This window comes from Eurypyga helias, unplaced genomic scaffold (genome assembly GCF_000690775.1).
Source record: "Eurypyga helias isolate BGI_N326 unplaced genomic scaffold, ASM69077v1 scaffold14329, whole genome shotgun sequence".
Classification (NCBI taxonomy): domain Eukaryota; kingdom Metazoa; phylum Chordata; class Aves; order Eurypygiformes; family Eurypygidae; genus Eurypyga; species Eurypyga helias.
Window position 1 is genome coordinate 1 of NW_010272850.1, and position 18,338 is coordinate 18,338.

The following is an 18,338-nucleotide window of genomic DNA, read 5'->3' on the forward strand; positions in this document are numbered from 1 at the left end:
CCGCCTCCTCCCGCCGGTGCCGCGCCTCGGGGGGGCTCTCCGCCTTGGGGCGGCCTGGGACACTGTCTGTGTTGCACTTCTAAACCCCAAATCTCTGTGCTCTTCCCACCCGTCAGCTCTACTCAGCGTCTCGGACAAGACCAGCCTGGTGGAATTTGCAAAGAGTCTGAATGCTCTTGGCCTGGGTCTAATTGCCTCTGGAGGAACAGCCAAATCCCTGAGAGATGCTGGCTTGCCCGTCAGGGACAGACACCCTCCTGTACATCTCCACCAAAATTGCTCATTTGGCTCCTGAGGTTGCTTCAATTGGGGTTGGGTTTCTTTTCCATCTGTGAGAAAATAATGATTGAAAGCTGGTCTGAAAGCAAACCTTCCCTTCCAAAAAAAACCCTGCCCCCAGGCAAGCTACAGAACCTCCCTGGCCTGAAGTGGGTTGAGTGAGGCCACAGAGTGTTGCTGTGCAGATCAGCACACAGCATGTCGGCAGCACCACTGCCTTGTCTGCCTGGAGCCAGCTCTTTTCTGGCGAGGCAATCCGTTGTCTTGAAATCCATCATCTGACCCTCGTGCTGCTCTGAACAGCCAGGTGAGAGCGGATCTTTGCCCAGTCCTGGGGCAGGAAAGGTGGCATGTGTCAGGACTGTGCTGAAGCTCGCTGGAGGTCATTTGTCACAAGTAATTTTCCCAGTGTGGCAGTCAGACAGAGGTGTTGTGCAGCCACTGGTTGAGAAGGGGTTTGTACAGTCACTGGCTCTTCTGGCCCATGATTCTGGGGAAATTTGTTTTAGTTTCTTCCATGCTGCAGTTAAAATCCAAAAAACCAACCAGCTCTGGCCAAATAAAAACTGTTTCCAGTACAGTTATGAAAAATCTGTCAATTATTTGGCAGGACAGGTGACTGCGACTCCTTTTTTGCTTCCAGTGGATACAGCAATAGGCCCCTGGGTCACGTCAGCATGAATATACACTGCGTCCAGAGGTCCCTGTCCTTGCTGTTATCCAGCTCATGGTCATGTCTCCCCAACTACTTTGCTTGGCTGTGCTGTCAGTGAAGCCTGGAGCAAAAGACCGTCACATTTCCCCTCCTCTCTCCAATTTATTGTTCTTTTACCATCATAAACAGTCACTGGGAATGGTGAAACTTTAATTAATGGTTTGGCTAAGCTGGGAAGAAGAGGTGTTGGTGCTTTTGAGGAAGGTCTTCCATTCTCTCTATAAACCATGTTGACTTGGGATTTGCTTATCTTGGTTAGTTCAGTGTATTCAAAAAACAACTGTACTGCTTAGTTGAGTGTGACCCATGAACTGTGTGTCCTTTCACGGGAAAAGCAGTTGTTGCTCCTTTGGCATAGCAGGGGGTTTCTAGTGAGATTTATACAATTTTTTGGTTTGGGTCACTTACTAGGAAGCAGTGGCCTTTCTGCGTTGTCAGGGGTGGCTTTTGCATGAGATACAGATCAACATCTCGTGAAGAGCAAGAGAGCGTGAAACCAACATTTTGGCTGTTTCTACTAATCCTTCTGTACCTACCAGCATCTTGCTAACTACTTGACAGGTGCCAACCATAATAAAAACAGTTAGATCTCTCTTAATATAGAATGCCTCATCTCAGAAGTACTTCCCAGCCTTCCGTAAGGATACATCCTAGTCTGTCACTCCGCGTAGGTTTTTCCTAGCAGTTTAGTAATACCCCTTCCATATGCTGTGTTCTTAGTGAGATACAAGTTAGAGGAACCCTGCATGTGTTTTTCTCTCTAAACTCTTGCTGTCGGTGACGGGAAGGTGACGATTTGTTGTTTTTAACAGATGGACCAAAAGAAAGCTAAGTTTGTCTCCCTCCTTGTTGCCTTCAAAACTCCTAGGTTTTAAATCTCCTTCCAGTAAACCCATTGTTACCAGTAGATCTAAATTACTGCCCTGATGGGGACAATAAACATTCAACCTACAGATAAGTCAGTATGGCACCTCTGTTATCATGCTGTGTTTTCTCGTTGAGCAGAGACGTTTCGGACCTGACAGGGTTCCCTGAGATGTTAGGTGGACGCGTGAAAACCCTTCATCCTGCAGTCCATGCTGGTATGTTTCTGCTAATATATTTTTCAACCTAAAAGAAATCCATGGGTGGTGAGGGTGGGAAGAAGGGGTTGACACATATCTTTAGGGTTGTGTGGAAGAACTGGGTAATGAAAACTGATGTGCTCTAGCAGCGGAGGGAGAGGTGAAAAGCATGGTGTGGAGAAGTGCACGGTGGCTGAATTAGTAACAGCTTCCTCTGTTATGTGCTGGCATCTATGCAGTTAGCAGAGCTTTTCCTCCCAGGGGCTGCAAGTAACAGGGCTTCTCTGTAAATGCCTTTGCACATTCTTTGCAGAATCAATTTCAGACCTGTTCAGGCAGAGAGCTCCCCTGAATTTAACCTGTGGATGGGTCTGGCCTACAGCATAAGGAACATGACAGCATCGTCTTTTGTGGGTGATTCTGCATGTCTAATCTTCCCTGGCTTTTCAGCAAGGAAGATGTCTGATAATCGGTCAACCTGCACATTAACCCACCTGCTTTTGCATCTCCTGTTACGGTACTTGAGATCCTTTGAATTGAACCTGTTGTCCATCATACTTGAGGGCTGGAGACAACCTCCTCTGACAGTCTTGAACCCAGGATTGTGCTGTTCCTTACACTATGCCAGCCAGTCGCCTGCATGTTTCCCCAGGTTCCTAGACCCAGGCCAGCCACCTATGCCTCCCTGCTAGTGGCACAGCCTCTCTTGCTTCCTTTGTTTCATAGGCTTTGGGTGGTGCTGGCTGGTGGGCCGTTCTCCCATTAACTCCTTAATGACAGTTTTAGTGTTTTAAGGATAGCAACTGTATGTTTATAAAGTACGTTTTTGAGGTTACTGTTCAGCACTTTGAATACTTTAGGATTTAGCATTGAGGGGAAAAAAACCCAACCCTGTTGGTATGGAATTTGAACAGCTAAAGAGTCAGTAAAATGGAATAAAGGTAGAAGAATAGAGGCTGAGGACTGTTGTCTAAACTAGAATCAGAAACTTTATGATACAAAGTCTGAGAAAAAGCACAGTCTGAAGGAAGATGTTGGTGATTTAGTTGTCGGGTATTTTTAATAAAGATGTACTCTTGTTTCTGACTAGGCATCTTGGCTCGTAATATTCCAGAAGATAATGCTGATATGAACAAACAGGATTTCAGCCTTGTAAGGTAAATGCTGAGGGACATCATGCAGTTCATCAGTAATCAGAAATGAACATTGGAGACCAGTCAACACCCCTGAGTGGGAGCAGTAGGGATTGTAACACTTTCAATCTCCTTCCTTTTCCCTGTCAGGAGATAACTATGTTTTAAAAAATACAATTTTCTACAGGTGCATCTTCATCACTTGTAAAAATAGGAAACTAAAACATGAAAGTTACGTTGTGGTTTCCACAGGGAACAGAGGTTTTAATGTCTCCTGGTTATCTGGGAATGTTGGCACTTTACATTTAGTCAGTGTTGGACCACGTGACACTTCTTGCAAGGCTACATTCAGTGCTTTTGTAGCTGGCGCGTCTCCCCTTTGCTTGGCTCTGGGTGTCTGATCAGATGATAATTCCCGATTTTGAAATGCTTGCTTAGTAAATATACCCTTTGATATTTGCATAATGTTTACTGAGTTTCAACACACGAAAAAAGAGTAGACCTGAAAAGCGGGTCAGGAACACGCAGCATTTGTTCAGACAGATAACAGGCAGAGAGCTCGCTTTCCGAGAGCCATCGTGGGAGCAAGTGAGCTGCAGCCAGAAATTGAAGTTACACAGTTTGCGTACTAATGTGTACCAAAGATCTCTTTCTGGTTTTGTTAGGATGTATTTACTCAGTACACTCGCCCAGAGCAGTTTGGGACTACGTTTAACTGAATGGTTTTAACATCTAACTAGTGATTATGAGTAACCAGTTCGATGTCGGTGGGTAGCTCCGCGTTTAGAAGGGCTGAATTGGACGTAGTAAATTGTAGGTATAGCCAGGATGGGAGGTACAGTTTGTGGTAATTGGGTCAGAATGCATCTTAGCTTTTCAAATTACTTTTAAAAACTGATGTGCCTAGGATGGCTGGATTTCCTGGCTCAGTTTGAAAACCTGACATTTGAAATCACAGGAACCCTCATGGATGGCTCAGCAGTGGTGGCTCTTAAGAGTAAGCTGCACGTTAAAGCAGGCCCTGCTGATTTGCAGGGGGAGTAACATGCCTTTACATCAGTGACTTAAAGTGTGCTTGCATCCAGAGTAATAATTTGGATTTGGGTTGTCTTACATAAAGCAGAAGGAGCTGGTCCTTGGCAGGAGCGTCTTTGTGTAGCTGCATAAAATTTAAAGTCCCAATCAGAGTAGGAAACCTTGATGTTGGTTATCATGATTTCCACAGATAAAAGCATTAGCAGTGTTCAAGTCTGCGTATTTGTGATGGTTTGCCCTAGGTCAGGAGCATGAATGGATTGGAGGGGAGGGCATATTAGAAATAAAACAGACAATAAAAGGCATTGTAGAAAATTTAGAGACCATGGGGGGTTCTGAAAACCATTCTGGAAGCTGGTCATCCCTTCCACTTGAGTTCATCACGCAATGTGGAAACAAAGGAACATTGAAAGTTGGACACAATTGTTTGCATCGCAGCGATTTGCTGCCAATACTGGGCATGTATTGGAGTTTGATACCTTCATATGCTCAGATCAAGAGAGTTAATTAATTCTCTTGGATTAAAAACATTGTTTGAATGTCAAAACAGGTACTTCCTCTCACTGCAGTTCATGTGGCACTGGTAGGATGGGACAGGGCAAGTTACTACTTCATGCCTGCTGGAACACAGGCTGTAGCTTCTTCCAGATCAGATTAAGAAAATAATTGCGGTAAGATCCCATCTTACCTTGAGAGGGGAAAGTCAATCCTCTCATCTGTTTTCATGTGCCACAGAATCTTTCTGGGATCCAGGCTGTGCGCACAGGTTTCATATGCTGTTGGTATTTTGAGGCAGGTGATATGCAGGTTGTTTTCTTGGAAAAGTTGTGGAAAATTAGACTGTTGATGTTTTTTTTGCAGAGAGTTCAGTTAAATTCTACAAGCATGTACTGTTTCACTGTTTCATCACCTGTCCTTCGGCTGAACACCACTGTCTCTTCAGTCTTTTGGAGAAAGAAGCCCTGGCTACATGATTTTTTTTGTTGGTCCCTGATCTGAAAGACAAGGCTATAAAACTACTGGTAGTACCTTGTGCATGCCAGGCCCAGTTTGGCCTTTTTATTTCTCATTGAGTAACCCATCTTTTCTCCTTAATTCTCAGAGTCGTAGTGTGTAACCTCTACCCGTTTGTGAAGACCGTATCTTCTCCAGATGTGACCGTACAAGAGGCCGTGGAAAAGATTGATATTGGTAAGTTAAAGGGGAGAGAAATCTAGTCTCCAAGCAGACTTTTGATGGTTCTGGTCTGTAAGTGGTCTCAGGTCTTGTCATTTTGTTTGGCAGCATTGCACACCCATAAAGGCAGTCCGCTAAGGAGCGCCAGAGTTGCAAGGAGCAGACTGAAAGCATAGCTGGGTAAACCTCATTGCTTTAAGCAGACCTAGAATTAAAATGGCAAATGGCTGTTGTAAACCTCATTGCTTTAAGCAGACCTAGAATTAAAATGGCAAGTGGCTGTTGTAACAGGCAGGCAAATCACGCTGCATAGGTGGGCAGTTTGTGCACTGCCAAGAAGGAGCCTGATAGACTGCAGAAGGCTGTGCTAGGACCATCCAGGTGGAGCATGCTTCCTACTGAAGCAGAGAGCAGCTTATACCTCTTTTGCAGCCTCTGGCAGTGTAATAAAAGTAAAAACCGTGAGCTTTGGAGAGAAGAAGCTGAACCACTGAAAGTGCTCTGGGGATTGCTGAAAAATGCACTGCACAAAGCCATTACAAGAAGTTGGTCTGCATATGTGGGAGAATAGTTAGGACCTGAGTTTGGAAGCATGGCTGCCTGTATCATTGGCAGTTCTGCTCTTCCTGCTGGTTATTAACCCCAGAAGGCTTGCCGTTCCTTCACCGCAGCATCTCTGCTTGGCAGCTTGTGAACAGTGTAGGCACAGTTGTGCGCCACGAGGTTGGACTGGGATTGCATTTTCTTGCAGTAGTTTAGTCCAAATGATGCCCAGCAGAGCTCTCTATTAAATGGTTTATGGAGTAATACTCACTCTGCATGTAATGGTGCCAGCCTCTGCTTTTCCTTTGCAACAGCCTAGTATCTTGTGTGATTTGAAGTGGTGTAATAGCTGTGCACAGTCAAATTTAAGGGGGAAGCATGGCATTTTACCTTACACAGAGGACCTGGGCAGGATTCATGAATATTTGCAGAGAGATTCGGGAACCTCTGTGGCTTGGTGGCATATAATAAATATTCCTATAGACCCCTCCTCAGCCCAGGTGTTGTGCAGGATGGCACTTAAGTGTGAAGCTCTTCGGGATGTGGCTGTGCTGCTCGAAGGCATTCTTGCCCTGGTTGGTCATCGTAGCCCGTGACCCCTTTCCTCACCACTGCGGCTCTGCCTGTGTCTGCGAAGGCCAGCCAATGTGCACCTTCACCAGGGGGTTGAGTCGAACTCGGCAGCCTTGCGCAGTTTGAAGAGCATTCTGACAGTCCTTTCACGTTGCTGGAAGGTGGGGGGCACGTTCATCTGGTGCAATCGATTGGTGCCTCAGACGTAGCTCTTGATCATGCCGTGTCCAGAAGGGAAGTGCTTCATGCCTCCTTCCTTCGCTTGCAGGAGGAGTTGCCTTGCTGCGGGCAGCTGCCAAGAACCACGCTCGCGTGACGGTTGTGTGTGACCCTGCAGACTACTCTGCAGTAGCTAAAGAGATGGCGACGTCCAGGGACAAAGACACTTCCATGGAAACCAGGCGTCACCTTGCACTGAAGGTTGGTCCTGTTTGCTTGCAGTGAAGGGCTGGGCCAGACTCGTTTGCCTTTCATTCATTTGCTTCGTTAAACACCAAATAGTTTGCAAGTTGGGGTGTTTGTAAGTTGACAGCTGTCTCCCATTCTCTCCCCAGGCTTTCACCCACACTGCTCAATATGATGCAGCCATCTCTGACTACTTCAGGAAGGAGTACAGCAAAGGGGTGTCCCAGCTGCCCCTGCGGTACGGCATGAATCCTCACCAGAGTCCTGCGCAGCTCTACACGATGAGATCCAAACTTCCTCTGACAGGTGAAGCCTGGGCCGTGCTGGCCAAAAGGGAGCTCTGGGATAACTGAGAAAGGCGGTGGTTGGGCATATCTGCTATTGTCTTTAAAAATGAAATGCCACCTTGTACCCGAGTCTGAGGGATGGCCAGCAGTGCCTTAACTACTTTAATAGTGAGTGGCATTAGCTTTGCAGTTGGAAAGTTGAGCTGTGTGAGACAGAAAAGCTTGTCTGCTGACTGCCACGAGACTTACTGTAGCCCCATGTTCTCTGTTGGTGTAGGATTACATGTCCACACTGAAGACACTTGGAGCAGACTTACATGGTGCACCTTCTGCTTGACATCAGATCCAGTTTTTGCAAAGGAAAACCTCATCATCCTTTTAAGTTGCTTTGCTACTTCCCATTTGGCTTATTTTTAGAATCTTTGCAACCTTTTTGTGCCACCATTTACACTTTCTAGAAACCAAGGTGTACTTATCCAGGTTTGAATGGGTTTTGTTCCTTCTTTAATAGTTTAGAGCAGAGGTTTATTAACTTATTTTTCTCCAGTGCTGCTTCTGCTAACAGTGGCAGAGGGAAGGGATACTAGTGTCACCTGCAAGAGTTTGGGACAGGTCTGGTGTGTCTCTCTGCCATTATACAGGGTGTGCCACTCAGCGTTGCAGTGGTGAGGGAACCCCCTGTTTTGGAGAGAAAGCAAGTCTGGCTACTCTTGAGATTGTTTTTAATGTTGGTGAAAACCAGCTCTGCTGTGTGTGCAGGCATTGTCCTGTTGAACAATGAAGCTTGTGTTGCAGAACTTCCCAGTTTCAACTCTGGCATCTCACAGGAAGGTTTTCCACACCTGCACTGGAAGTCGATTTGCTTGCAAGTCTGCCTCCCGTTGTGGCAGCAGAACAACACTGTTCACTTGTGCTGGCCAGGGACTACTGCTAAAATGATCTTTTCCTCCTCTCTCTTGAAATGCTCGCAGTCCTGGCATGCCAGCTTTTCTTGCAGGGCCAGGGCAAAAGGTTTTGAGGTCAGACTTCTGAATGACCTTTACTCTTGGGGTGCATTTCTGATGAAGGGACCAGATGAAGCATTTTGCCAAAAGCTTGCCACAAATTTCAAGGCAGTGAGTGGTTCTGTTAAGATCAGTTGGAGACAACATGCTTAAAGTTTGGCTAGTGCCAGAGTACGTTGTTGATCAGAGCTGTAGTCACTACATGAAGTTTATGTACTACTTTTGTAAGGAAATCTACCTGCCAGGGAGCAGGGGATGTGCTTTTTGTGTTCTTCCCTGACAGCACTGCCTGTGTGTCAAAACCACGCGCTGGTAAAATCCCTCAGAAAGAGACAGCTCTTGTTCCAGATGGCTGCTGTTTGAAGAACTCGACCTAAGAGGGAGTGTTGTTCTTCTGTTCCCATTTCACAAGAGGGTCGTGCATGGGGACAGCGAGTCCAAGGCCGTATGAGCAGCTCCTGGTAGGGAGGAGAATTGTATTTGCATCTCCTCAGTCTCAAGCCTGTGCATTCCTCACAAGTCACTGAAGCTTCTCAGGCCACTCAACCAGTTGCTGAGGAACCAGGGTCATTTAACAAGATCAGTTTGTAGTGGTTTCAACTCTTGGTGGGAGAAATCTCTTCTGCTTGCTCTCTAGACTCTGGGAAGAGGGACCTGCCAGCTTTAACGTGCCTATTTGTGTGCTGTGTTTGCAGTGGTGAATGGCTCTCCGGGATTCATCAACCTGTGTGATGCTCTCAATGCCTGGCAGCTGGTGAAGGAGCTCAAGCAGGCCTTAGGTATTCCTGCCGCGGCCTCCTTCAAACACGTCAGTCCTGCAGGTAGGGTGGCTCCTCCTTACCACGCTTTTCTCTTTTGGCCAGACCCCAGGTTGTGGCAGGCTCTGTCAGTGGCGTGTCTGTGTCCCTGGAAGCCTGGGGGTTTCCAGGGCCAGGGAGAGGCTCTGGTTTGAGTGCCCGTGCTTGCGTTTCCCACTAGGTGCTGCTGTTGGCATACCTCTCAGCCAGGAGGAGGCGCAAGTTTGCATGGTGCATGACTTCCATGAGACCTTAACCCCTTTGGCGTCTGCCTACGCACGAAGCAGAGGTAAGAAGCCCAGGATAAACTAGCATGTCTAAAGAGCTGAGCAGCATGCTTACCACTTGACAGGCTCTTGCCTTTTGCAGTCTGCTCTCCTCTGTATGTTTTTTCTCCATAAGGATCTGATTAAATGAACTGACTGCCTAGCAAAAACTGCTCCCCAGCTGAGCAGACCTTGTATATTGTTTCAAAGAGGCTAAAAATTCTGGTGGATTCTGTTTCTTGATGTATATAATAGATCTATAGAGGTTTTTGAATTTAAATCATAGAATCTTGTGGGTTAGTTTAAATCGTAGAATCTTTTGACCTTTAAGATCAAGTCCAACCATTAACCCAACACTACCAAGTCCACCACTAAACCATGTCCCTGAGCAACTTGTCCATGCATCTCTTAAATCCCTCCAGGAATGCTGCCTCTACCACCTCCCTGGGCAGCCCCTTCCAATGCCTGACAGCCCTTTCAGTGAAGGAATCTTTCCTAATATCCAATCCAAACCTCCTCTAGCACAACTTGAAGCCGTTTCCTCTTGTCCTATTGCTTGCCACTTGGTAGAAGAGACCAACACCCCCCCGCCTGCTCCTTTCAGGGAGCTGTAGGGAGTGATACGGTCTCCCCTGAGCCTCCTCCAGGCTGAACAATGTGTATATATATACACACACATACATAAATCTGCGGGGTTTCCCTTGAAGGATGGATAAACAAACAGCTGTAGGGGGTAGCACACTCAGCCTTCCACTGCATATGAGTTGCTCAGGAATACTTGAGTAGAAATGCTTCTGCCCGGTGTTTGGTGGGTGATTTTATTTTTTTTTTTTTTTTATGCTTTAGTCTTTTGGAGCTCACCAATAAAGCTATAAATAAATAAATAAATGAAAATCCTCTGCTTAACTGAGATACTTTGCTAATTCTCTCATTTTCTGTGGCATTCCTAGAAAATCTGCAGATTGTAGAAAGCAAAGCAAACCTACTTGATAAGGGGCACAGTGGCTTGGGTTCATTTTTCACCACTTGAGAGACCGCCTTTGAATGCTGCCCTCAGGGATCCATTGCGTGATTGGTAGGAAAATAAACCCTTAGAATGGCAGGGACAGAAGAATTGACCTTGCTGAGCAGTAGAGCATCTGCAATAGGAGTTGGGTTCCATTAGGTGTTCACCCTAACTATGCTATTAAATGCAGAGAATATTGATTTAAAAAAAAATAAAAATGACTCTTGCTAGGTTTCTGGGTCTGGTTTCTTGCAGGAGAAGCCAGATGGGAGCATAGGCATCTAAAAGCTTTCCTCTGTTTTTTTCCAACTGCCTCCCATCTAAAATTGTTTCTGTATGATCCTTGCCTCTCCTTGTCCTCTTGCCACCATGGCTACAGCAGAGCTGCTCGCGGTAACGGAGGTAGGCGTTACAGAGGTAGAGCTGTGGCAAATGCAGCGAAGAAGGAGGAGTAGCTGAACTGTGGGAATATTTAAAGGTGCATGTGTTTTGAGGTAGGGCTTTTCATCCTTGTTGCTCATATAGAGCCTTTTTTTTTTTCCCCTGTGGGTTTAAATTATTAATTCTTATGGAAATTGTAGAAGCAAAGACTTTTCTTTGTGTTGTGCTCGAGTTTAAGTTACTAAGAATGGGGTTTTGCAGGTGCTGATCGGATGTCTTCTTTTGGCGACTTCATTGCCCTGTCTGATACCTGCGATGTGGCTACTGCCAAGATAATTTCCAGAGAGGTTAGTTAAACAGCAACAAACTGTTCGAGTGTGAAAAGGAGAATCACACTATCTGGAGTCATTCTGAGTGAATTTTGACCCGTCTTAGTGAAGACTGTTTGTTGGGCCATTCGTGCAGTTTGGTATCCAGAGTGCAGAATTCACACCCATCTTCTGTTGCATTTTTACATCCTACCAGTTAAAACCTGGCCTGTGAAACAGCAGTGTTTGAAATGCTGCCTTCCGGGAGGTGATTGCAAAGCTCTGCTTCTGGAAACAAACCCTGATTGCGCTGTGGCAAGGATCTGGTTGTAAAATCTGAAGAGTAGAGGATGGGAGAGCTGCTAGCCAGCCCCTTGCCCAGGGCAGGGATGCGGATGCGGATTGCTGCCTGCTAGTTGATACAAGTTACGGGTAGGCTCAGCCATTCCCCAGGCCGTGCTTTGCGGGGCTCAGCGTTAGCTCCGTAGCTGACTGCGTTGCACAAGTCACTGGTTTAGATTTGGAGTGAAGCACCGGGGCGTTAATGCTTTGCCACACACGTTCATCCCATTACACGTTGCTTACAGTTGTTTTGAGGGGGGAAGGCATGCTGGAAAGGGCTGTCTTGTACACTGGAGGCTTCTTTCCAAACAAATGAAAGGCTGCGTTTGGTTTGCGAGGATAATGTTTGGTATACTACCACTTTAAAAAAAACCCAACCAAAACAACCCACTCACACTGTAGGATAAGACTGTGGAAGGTGTGGAGCACTTCATGGCACTGATGAATGCAAACTCTTCTTGGTTTCAATGCTGTTAGCAGCTTTTTGCTAAGATTTTTGTCTCATCAGGAGCGTCACTCTTGAAATAAGGATTTATACTTTTTTAAGCCATGTTTCCTGTTAGGGCTGAGAAGTGGAGATGTGCACGAGCTGCTTCCCCTTGGAGAGGGATATTTGTTATTAGCTCCATTGTGTTTGAAGCGGTGACCAATAGTTTTTACTAACCTCTGCCAAGAGCTTCTAGAGCTCTGCTGTTTCCAGCCCCAAAACCCATGTTGTGGTAGTGCCGTTGGTATCGTGTGGTACAGACACACCCTGAGATGTGTCCCTTCGGTGCCTTTTTGGAAGTGGCGGGTGGAGTTTTCAGTATTAGCCCCTCTCTGGTTTTTTCCTTCACCTGGAAGCTGCAATCTGTGTTTTGCAGGTGTCTGATGGTGTGGTAGCTCCTGGCTATGAGGAAGATGCTCTCAAAATCCTTGCCAAAAAGAAGAATGGTGGTTACTGTGTCCTCCAGGTTTGTAGTCCTGCTCTTCCCATAGCCCACACAGCTGGGGGCTAATCCCGGCCCCCCTGCAGTGCATGGAAGGGTTTCCTCTGGGTCTCTGGGGACTCCCCAGAGTCGGAGCTGGAGTTCCACTAGCGGTGTTGTGGCCACGTTTAGCCTGTAGTCCTAGGGCAGAGTGTTTTCATAATGCCTTCCTTGGCTTTCAGAGTGATTCAGAGTAATTCAGTCTATGAGCCAGCAGAGGTACCTCAAAGAAATGGCCCCCCTGCAGTGCATGGAAGGGTTTCCTCTGGGTCTCTGGGGACTCCCCAGAGTCGGAGCTGGAGTTCCACTAGCGGTGTTGTGGCCACGTTTAGCCTGTAGTCCTAGGGCAGAGTGTTTTCATAATGCCTTCCTTGGCTTTCAGAGTGATTCAGAGTAATTCAGTCTATGAGCCAGCAGAGGTACCTCAAAGAAATAGAATTTCTGTGCTCTCTTTCCACTCTTTGCCAGCCTTCCTCTTCATTGTGCTGAATTTGTTTCCTCCCTGAATTTTTTTGTGCCTTGGTGATGTGGTGAGTCTCAGGAGTGAGGAGCATGTGTAGTGTATCACCGGGGGAAGCCTTGTCGGGGTGTTTGTGGAGCAGCCTTGAGCAAGGTCAGCAATGAAGATAGCCCCACAGGCTGAGTTTGGACCTGGGATGATGCACCTTTACATACTGCACCAGGGATATTAATGCAGTGTGGTCAAGTAAGAGTCAGGTTACCTTCCTCGTTCCCTCATCAAAATCATCCTGTTTTGGTGAACATGACTGACTGTTTGTACATAATGCTGTCAGAGCAGCTATCAGGTCCTATTTCTGCCTGATGCTAAGACAAGTGAGCGGAGAACTTCACTATAACAGTACAAAAAGAAAATCCAGGGCTGAGCTGCGGTTGCAGTTGTAGCATTACTAGCAGGGGAGCTGTAGAAGATGGCTGAGGAGCTTGAGGCGAGAAGGAATGAAATTGCAGACCATCTTGGCAGCTGATTACCTCCTGAATTCAATTAGCTTTGCCAGGATGAGGTCGTATTGGTTAAGCCTGTATCTTCAGGGCCTGTCTGCAGAGGGCTGCTAAGGAAGGTGGGTCTGAACAAATTGAAATGTAGTAGGGCAACCACAGAAAGTGTGTGCATGCTCCTGTTTAGAGCTGGTGGCCTTCAGCTGCTTTACTTCATGTCTCAATAACCTGAACTGGGGCTACCAAGATGCTAAATCAGCCCGCGCTTGGGCAGACCTAGGCGCAGTTTCACTTCACCCCTTATGCTGGTGTCAATAAACTGTGCTGCGTGCTTGTTTGGAAACGTGCCCCGAGAGAGTGCGGCGCTGGAAATAATCACGTTCCCTGTTTAACGATGAGGAGGGTTGGGAGTTGTACCTTGAGGCATGTGTGAAGCAACTCGGATTATTTCTACCTTCCTGTGGAAGACCGAAAGACTTCTTGTGTGGATGTTTTTCCCTTTCTATGAAGGACAAAAAGGCTTTGTAGATTAATTTTTTTTTTTGTGGCTGGCGACACAGAAGTTTGTACATAGGCATCTACCTCTCTGTCCTGTAAATGTCCATGCATGCTGTTGAGACCTTGCTAATTAATTGTGAATTGCTAATTAATTGTTAATTCTAATTACTTCTGTTGATTGGATGATGATTACCCACAACATCAGAAGGATATAGACCGGTTGGAGTGAGTCCAGAGGAGGCCACGAAGATGCTCTGAGGGCTGGAGCCCCTCTGCTATGATGAAAGACTCAGAGTCTCAGAGAGTCTCAGAGGCTCCTGGGAGACCTTATAGCACCTTCCAGTGCCTGAAGGGGCTACAAGGAAGCTGGGGGGGACTTTTTACAAGGGTCTGTAGTGACAGGACAAGGGGTAATGGGTGTAAATTGAAAGTGGGGAGGTTTAGATTAGATATCAGGAAGAAGTTCTTCACAGAGAGAGTGGTGAGGCACTGGGACAGGTTGCCCAGAGAAGCTGTGGATGCCCCATTCCTGGAAGTGTTCAAGGCCAGGCTGGACGAGGCTTTGAGCAACCTGGTCTATTGGAAGGTGTCCCTGCCCATGGCAGGGGGGTTGGAACTGGATGGTCTTTAAGGTCCTTTCCAACCCACACCATTCTGTGATTCTATGTTGCTTTCTATAAACAGTTCGCCTCTTGGATTCTTTAGATAACGTATTTTAACCTAACATATTATGGGATGTTGGCTTTGAAGAGTTTTCTTGGCCTGTCCTTTGGCTTTTAGATGGATCCTCATTATGAGCCAGATGACAATGAGATTCGAACCCTCTATGGATTGCAGCTCATGCAGAAGAGGAACAATGCAGTCATCGACCGCTCTTTGTTCAAGAACATTGTTACAAAGAATAAAAATGTAAGTGTCAGAAGATGAATGAGCTTAAAGATGGGTGGAATGACTTGGTGTGCTTTCATCAAGGAAGTCATCACTGTTCTATTTTTAAGAGCTCTTAAAATATTTTAATAAGGTTTAACTGGCTTTCAACGAAACAATGCAGCAAACTTTCTGGAACAAATACACTTGGGTAAATCGGGGTAGTTTGCCTTTGTTTTGGTTCCTTGCCTAAATAAGGGGAGCTGGACCTTGCCCTTTATCTCAGATTAACAAAATATTTGTATTTTTTGTAAATAAGAAGCTACCGTGTGTATTTTCTTGTGGCAAGACAGCCATGTGCTGAGGATCCATTGTGATCTCGCTCTGACTCACTGTTTAGTTCCCCCTTTTGTGTACAGCGCGTTGTATAAACTCTGCCCATGCTGGTGTTGCTCATCATTTAGAATCTACATCATCAGGAATTTTTCAGTTATTTTGTTGTCTCTGCTCTGGTTCTCATTAAAAATCGGATGCTAATGACCACGCGATCAGTCATGGTGTCAGAAGCAAGTTTAGACATTGAGGTAATAAAAATAATCTTAATAAATTAGTAATGGATTTAATGCAGAAGTTGGAGCTGTTATTACTGTGCTCCTGCGCATACTTGTGTGTGTGCTTAGAGATTTGCCCGTGAGCACATCGGTGACTGAGCAAATCCAGAAGAGTTTGCCGGCTTAGGGCCGGTGATAGAGCCCTCCTGATCTGCTAAGATTGAGTCAGATCCCTGCGAGCTCTGAGATTAAGCTGCCAAAGCAACCAGTTACAGTTTTTAACCCTAAACAAATTAATGCAAACAAAATAATTGCTGGTAACTGAACAAAACGGGATATTTTCGTTACCCTGTTTTCCCTCTCTCTGATACAGCGCTTGTGGCTTTGGGGGTTTGCAGGTCACTAGCCAGTTGGCTAGCCACAGCTGTTAGGATGGGCTGTTGACACTGACGTTTTGTTTCAGCTGCCCGAGTCTGCTGTCCGAGACCTGATCGTGGCCAGCATCGCTGTCAAATACACCCAGTCCAATTCAGTTTGCTACGCCAAGGACGGACAGGTAACCGGATCGGACAGCTCTGGGGCGCGGGCTTTTGCAGCCACGTGGCCCGGCGCTTCCGTCAGGCCTGGGTTTTCACGCCGCGTAGCGTACAGGAAGCTACTACACGGGTATGGAGGGGCTGCCTGAGACTGTGCCATGCACAGTGGTAGTTAAATCCGTGTTTCTCAAGAGGCTGCTTCAAAACCTGGGTGTAATTTTTTCATGGTAATGACAGGGCTGGCTCTTTCAATGATGAGGTTGGAAAAAGCTCTTCTGTTCTTCCGCAGGTTTGGCCTTGAGTCGTGTCTTTCTAACTGCTCTGTCCTTTTGTATCACTTTTTGAGAGCACGTACATATGTTGTAGTCGGCATAAAGCCTTAGGAAATGCCAGTGGTTTTCACAGCTGGACTCCAACTATCCAAATGGTTCTTAGTTTTATTTTCACTTTTTATGTGAGAAAGATGGGATGTGCTGTCTTTTTTTTTCCCCTTAGGGGCATTAAAAATCTTCCATTCTCTGTGATTTTTTTTTTTTAACAAGCTTATGCTGGATGTTGGGATTTATAGGATTATTATCAAATGTGTAGTGGAGATCTGATTCTTGAATTAAAAACCAAAATCCTTCCTTTCCAAGTTACCACTAAGTGTTCAGCTTAAACCAGTTGTCCAAATGTTGTAAATGTATTAAAAATAGTATTTTTGCCCAGCAGCTCGTTCTTGTAAAGCTGCTGGTTCTCTGCTCTCCATGGTAACTTTTCCACAGGCCTGGATTATTTATACAAAAATACAGAAGGGACAAAGAAAAGTTTTTGATCTCGAGCTTTGGTACATGATAAACCGGAATGGATCAGACGGTGTACCCGACAGGTACGGGCTGTGAATGAGTTGCGGTGCTGTCCTCTTGCATGCTGGGTTGTTGTTACAGCCAGAAGACACTGCAGCGCTGTCTCCCTGTGCTTTCTGGGGTCGTGCGCTCTGTGGTTCTTGAAAACATGTCTCTGGAGATCTGGCATTTTTATTCAGGTTTTTTTTTTCCCCTTGCTTTTAAATGGTTCTCTGTACTCAGGAGTGTTAGTTCTCATAGCCCCAGAACAAAGTTGTCCCTATCTTTGCTCCTTTTCCCTTATTACGACAGCAATTTCCCCGGTGCTTTTTCAGGTCTGGACTTAAGGGGGTGCTGCAGATGTTGGTGAAATGTGTGTGGTAATGCTTGTACCAGACGGAAGGGAGAAGGCATGGGAGAGGAGTGAAAAGAAGTGTGGGCAGGCCGGGGTTTAACTAGCCAGGTTTCAGTGAAGTGCTGCATATTTGCAGGTACAAACTTTAACTAGATGTGCTCTGTCTTGATTTGTATACGTGTCAGGGAAGGCTAAGATCAGACGTCTGAATCCTGCACCAAGGAAGGAGTGATGTTTTTAACAGTAAAGAGCAGGAGCTGTTGCAGTTGCTGGCTCAGGAAGGTGGTGGGTCTGTGGGAGGTTCTAATCAAAGCTTGATGTCTTCCGAACGAGGCTTGCGACAACCCAAATGCAAGAGCAGCAGCATGGCTTGTTGTAGGTAGTCACGGAGGAGCGCAGATAGGAGCTCCCTTTTGGTTTTGAAACTTTCAACAGCTTCCCGAGACCGTTAAGGATCGAGACCATCGTTCTTAGGGTACAGACGGGGAAGGAAGGTCGGACCAGTGAGAACCAGTCCTACCAAAACAGTGGTTAGCTCAGATTCCTCTTGGCGATGCTGTGCTACGCTCAGGTATAACTCTGGCCATATCGCCTGCCAGCATGTAACATCAGACATGTACAGGAATATCTGTGTGCAAACCAAGAACCAGTGATGGAAATCACTGTTACACACAATGCTTCTCCAGGATCTGACTTGAACCAAGTCTAGGAAGTCCCACGTTCTTTCCGTTCCATGGCTTTCGGTTTTCCAGGGGTTATTTCAGCCTCACAGCATCCCCGTTGCCTGCAGAACTTGTGTATCGGACATCCAGAACGGTTTCTGACACCTTGACTTCCTTAGGTTGGCGGGTGGATTGGCTGCTCCAGCAAGGGCTGGTGCTTGTGTTAATAAGTTCTAGGAAAACATAGAGTGGAGGAAGCATTTAGGGAGTTGAGTGTCACTTAATTTGCGGGAAGGCAGCTGCCGCTAATAAACGCTTACACTTGTTCTCTCTTGACTTTCAGCACCTGCCAAGCCAGTCTGTAACATGGTGGTTTACACTTTCTTTAATGATCCCATCATATTTTAAATTAACAATTTAAAATTATTCTTTCTTCATTCTCTGCACAGTAGGATAACCCAAACCTGTTAATTTACACTGTTTCTACCGGCGCTGCAGACGTCTGTCAGTAGCTTCACTGGTTTTGTCTTCCCAACCTCGAAGTCCTTTGATTTTTTAGAATACCAAATGTATTTAGGGTGTCCATTTTCACTCACTGTTCAGGGTAAATCTGAGTAAATCCAGGACCATCTGCATCACTTTGCAAGGATCCTTTGGGCATTATCCATCTCATCCTCTCCATGCTTTTGCACAGTGTTCCAGCCATGGGGCATGTTTGGATCTCCCACAGCCCAAGAGCTTTGGGCAAGTAGTGCTCAGCTGTCACCCAAGTGTCTGTCATGAAGTGATTTCCCCCCCCCCCCCCC

General features: G+C 46.2%; 1 protein-coding gene across 1 annotated transcript in view; it reads left to right on the top strand.

Annotated features, from left to right (window-relative positions):
• Positions 1-116: 116 nt before the first annotated feature.
• Positions 117-18,338, top strand: part of ATIC (5-aminoimidazole-4-carboxamide ribonucleotide formyltransferase/IMP cyclohydrolase) — a gene marked incomplete at its 5' end in the record, with an annotated part of 22,504 nt that continues 4,282 nt past the window's right edge. Inside the window, 13 exons of the mRNA XM_010159275.1 lie at positions 117-238; positions 707-708; positions 1,997-2,076; positions 3,149-3,215; positions 5,329-5,417; positions 6,787-6,938; positions 7,073-7,229; positions 8,910-9,035; positions 9,193-9,300; positions 10,926-11,011; positions 12,178-12,267; positions 14,518-14,646; positions 15,619-15,711. Coding sequence (XP_010157577.1) covers positions 117-238; positions 707-708; positions 1,997-2,076; positions 3,149-3,215; positions 5,329-5,417; positions 6,787-6,938; positions 7,073-7,229; positions 8,910-9,035; positions 9,193-9,300; positions 10,926-11,011; positions 12,178-12,267; positions 14,518-14,646; positions 15,619-15,711 — 1,301 coding nt within the window. The remainder of the gene's footprint in view (positions 239-706; positions 709-1,996; positions 2,077-3,148; positions 3,216-5,328; positions 5,418-6,786; positions 6,939-7,072; positions 7,230-8,909; positions 9,036-9,192; positions 9,301-10,925; positions 11,012-12,177; positions 12,268-14,517; positions 14,647-15,618; positions 15,712-18,338) is intronic.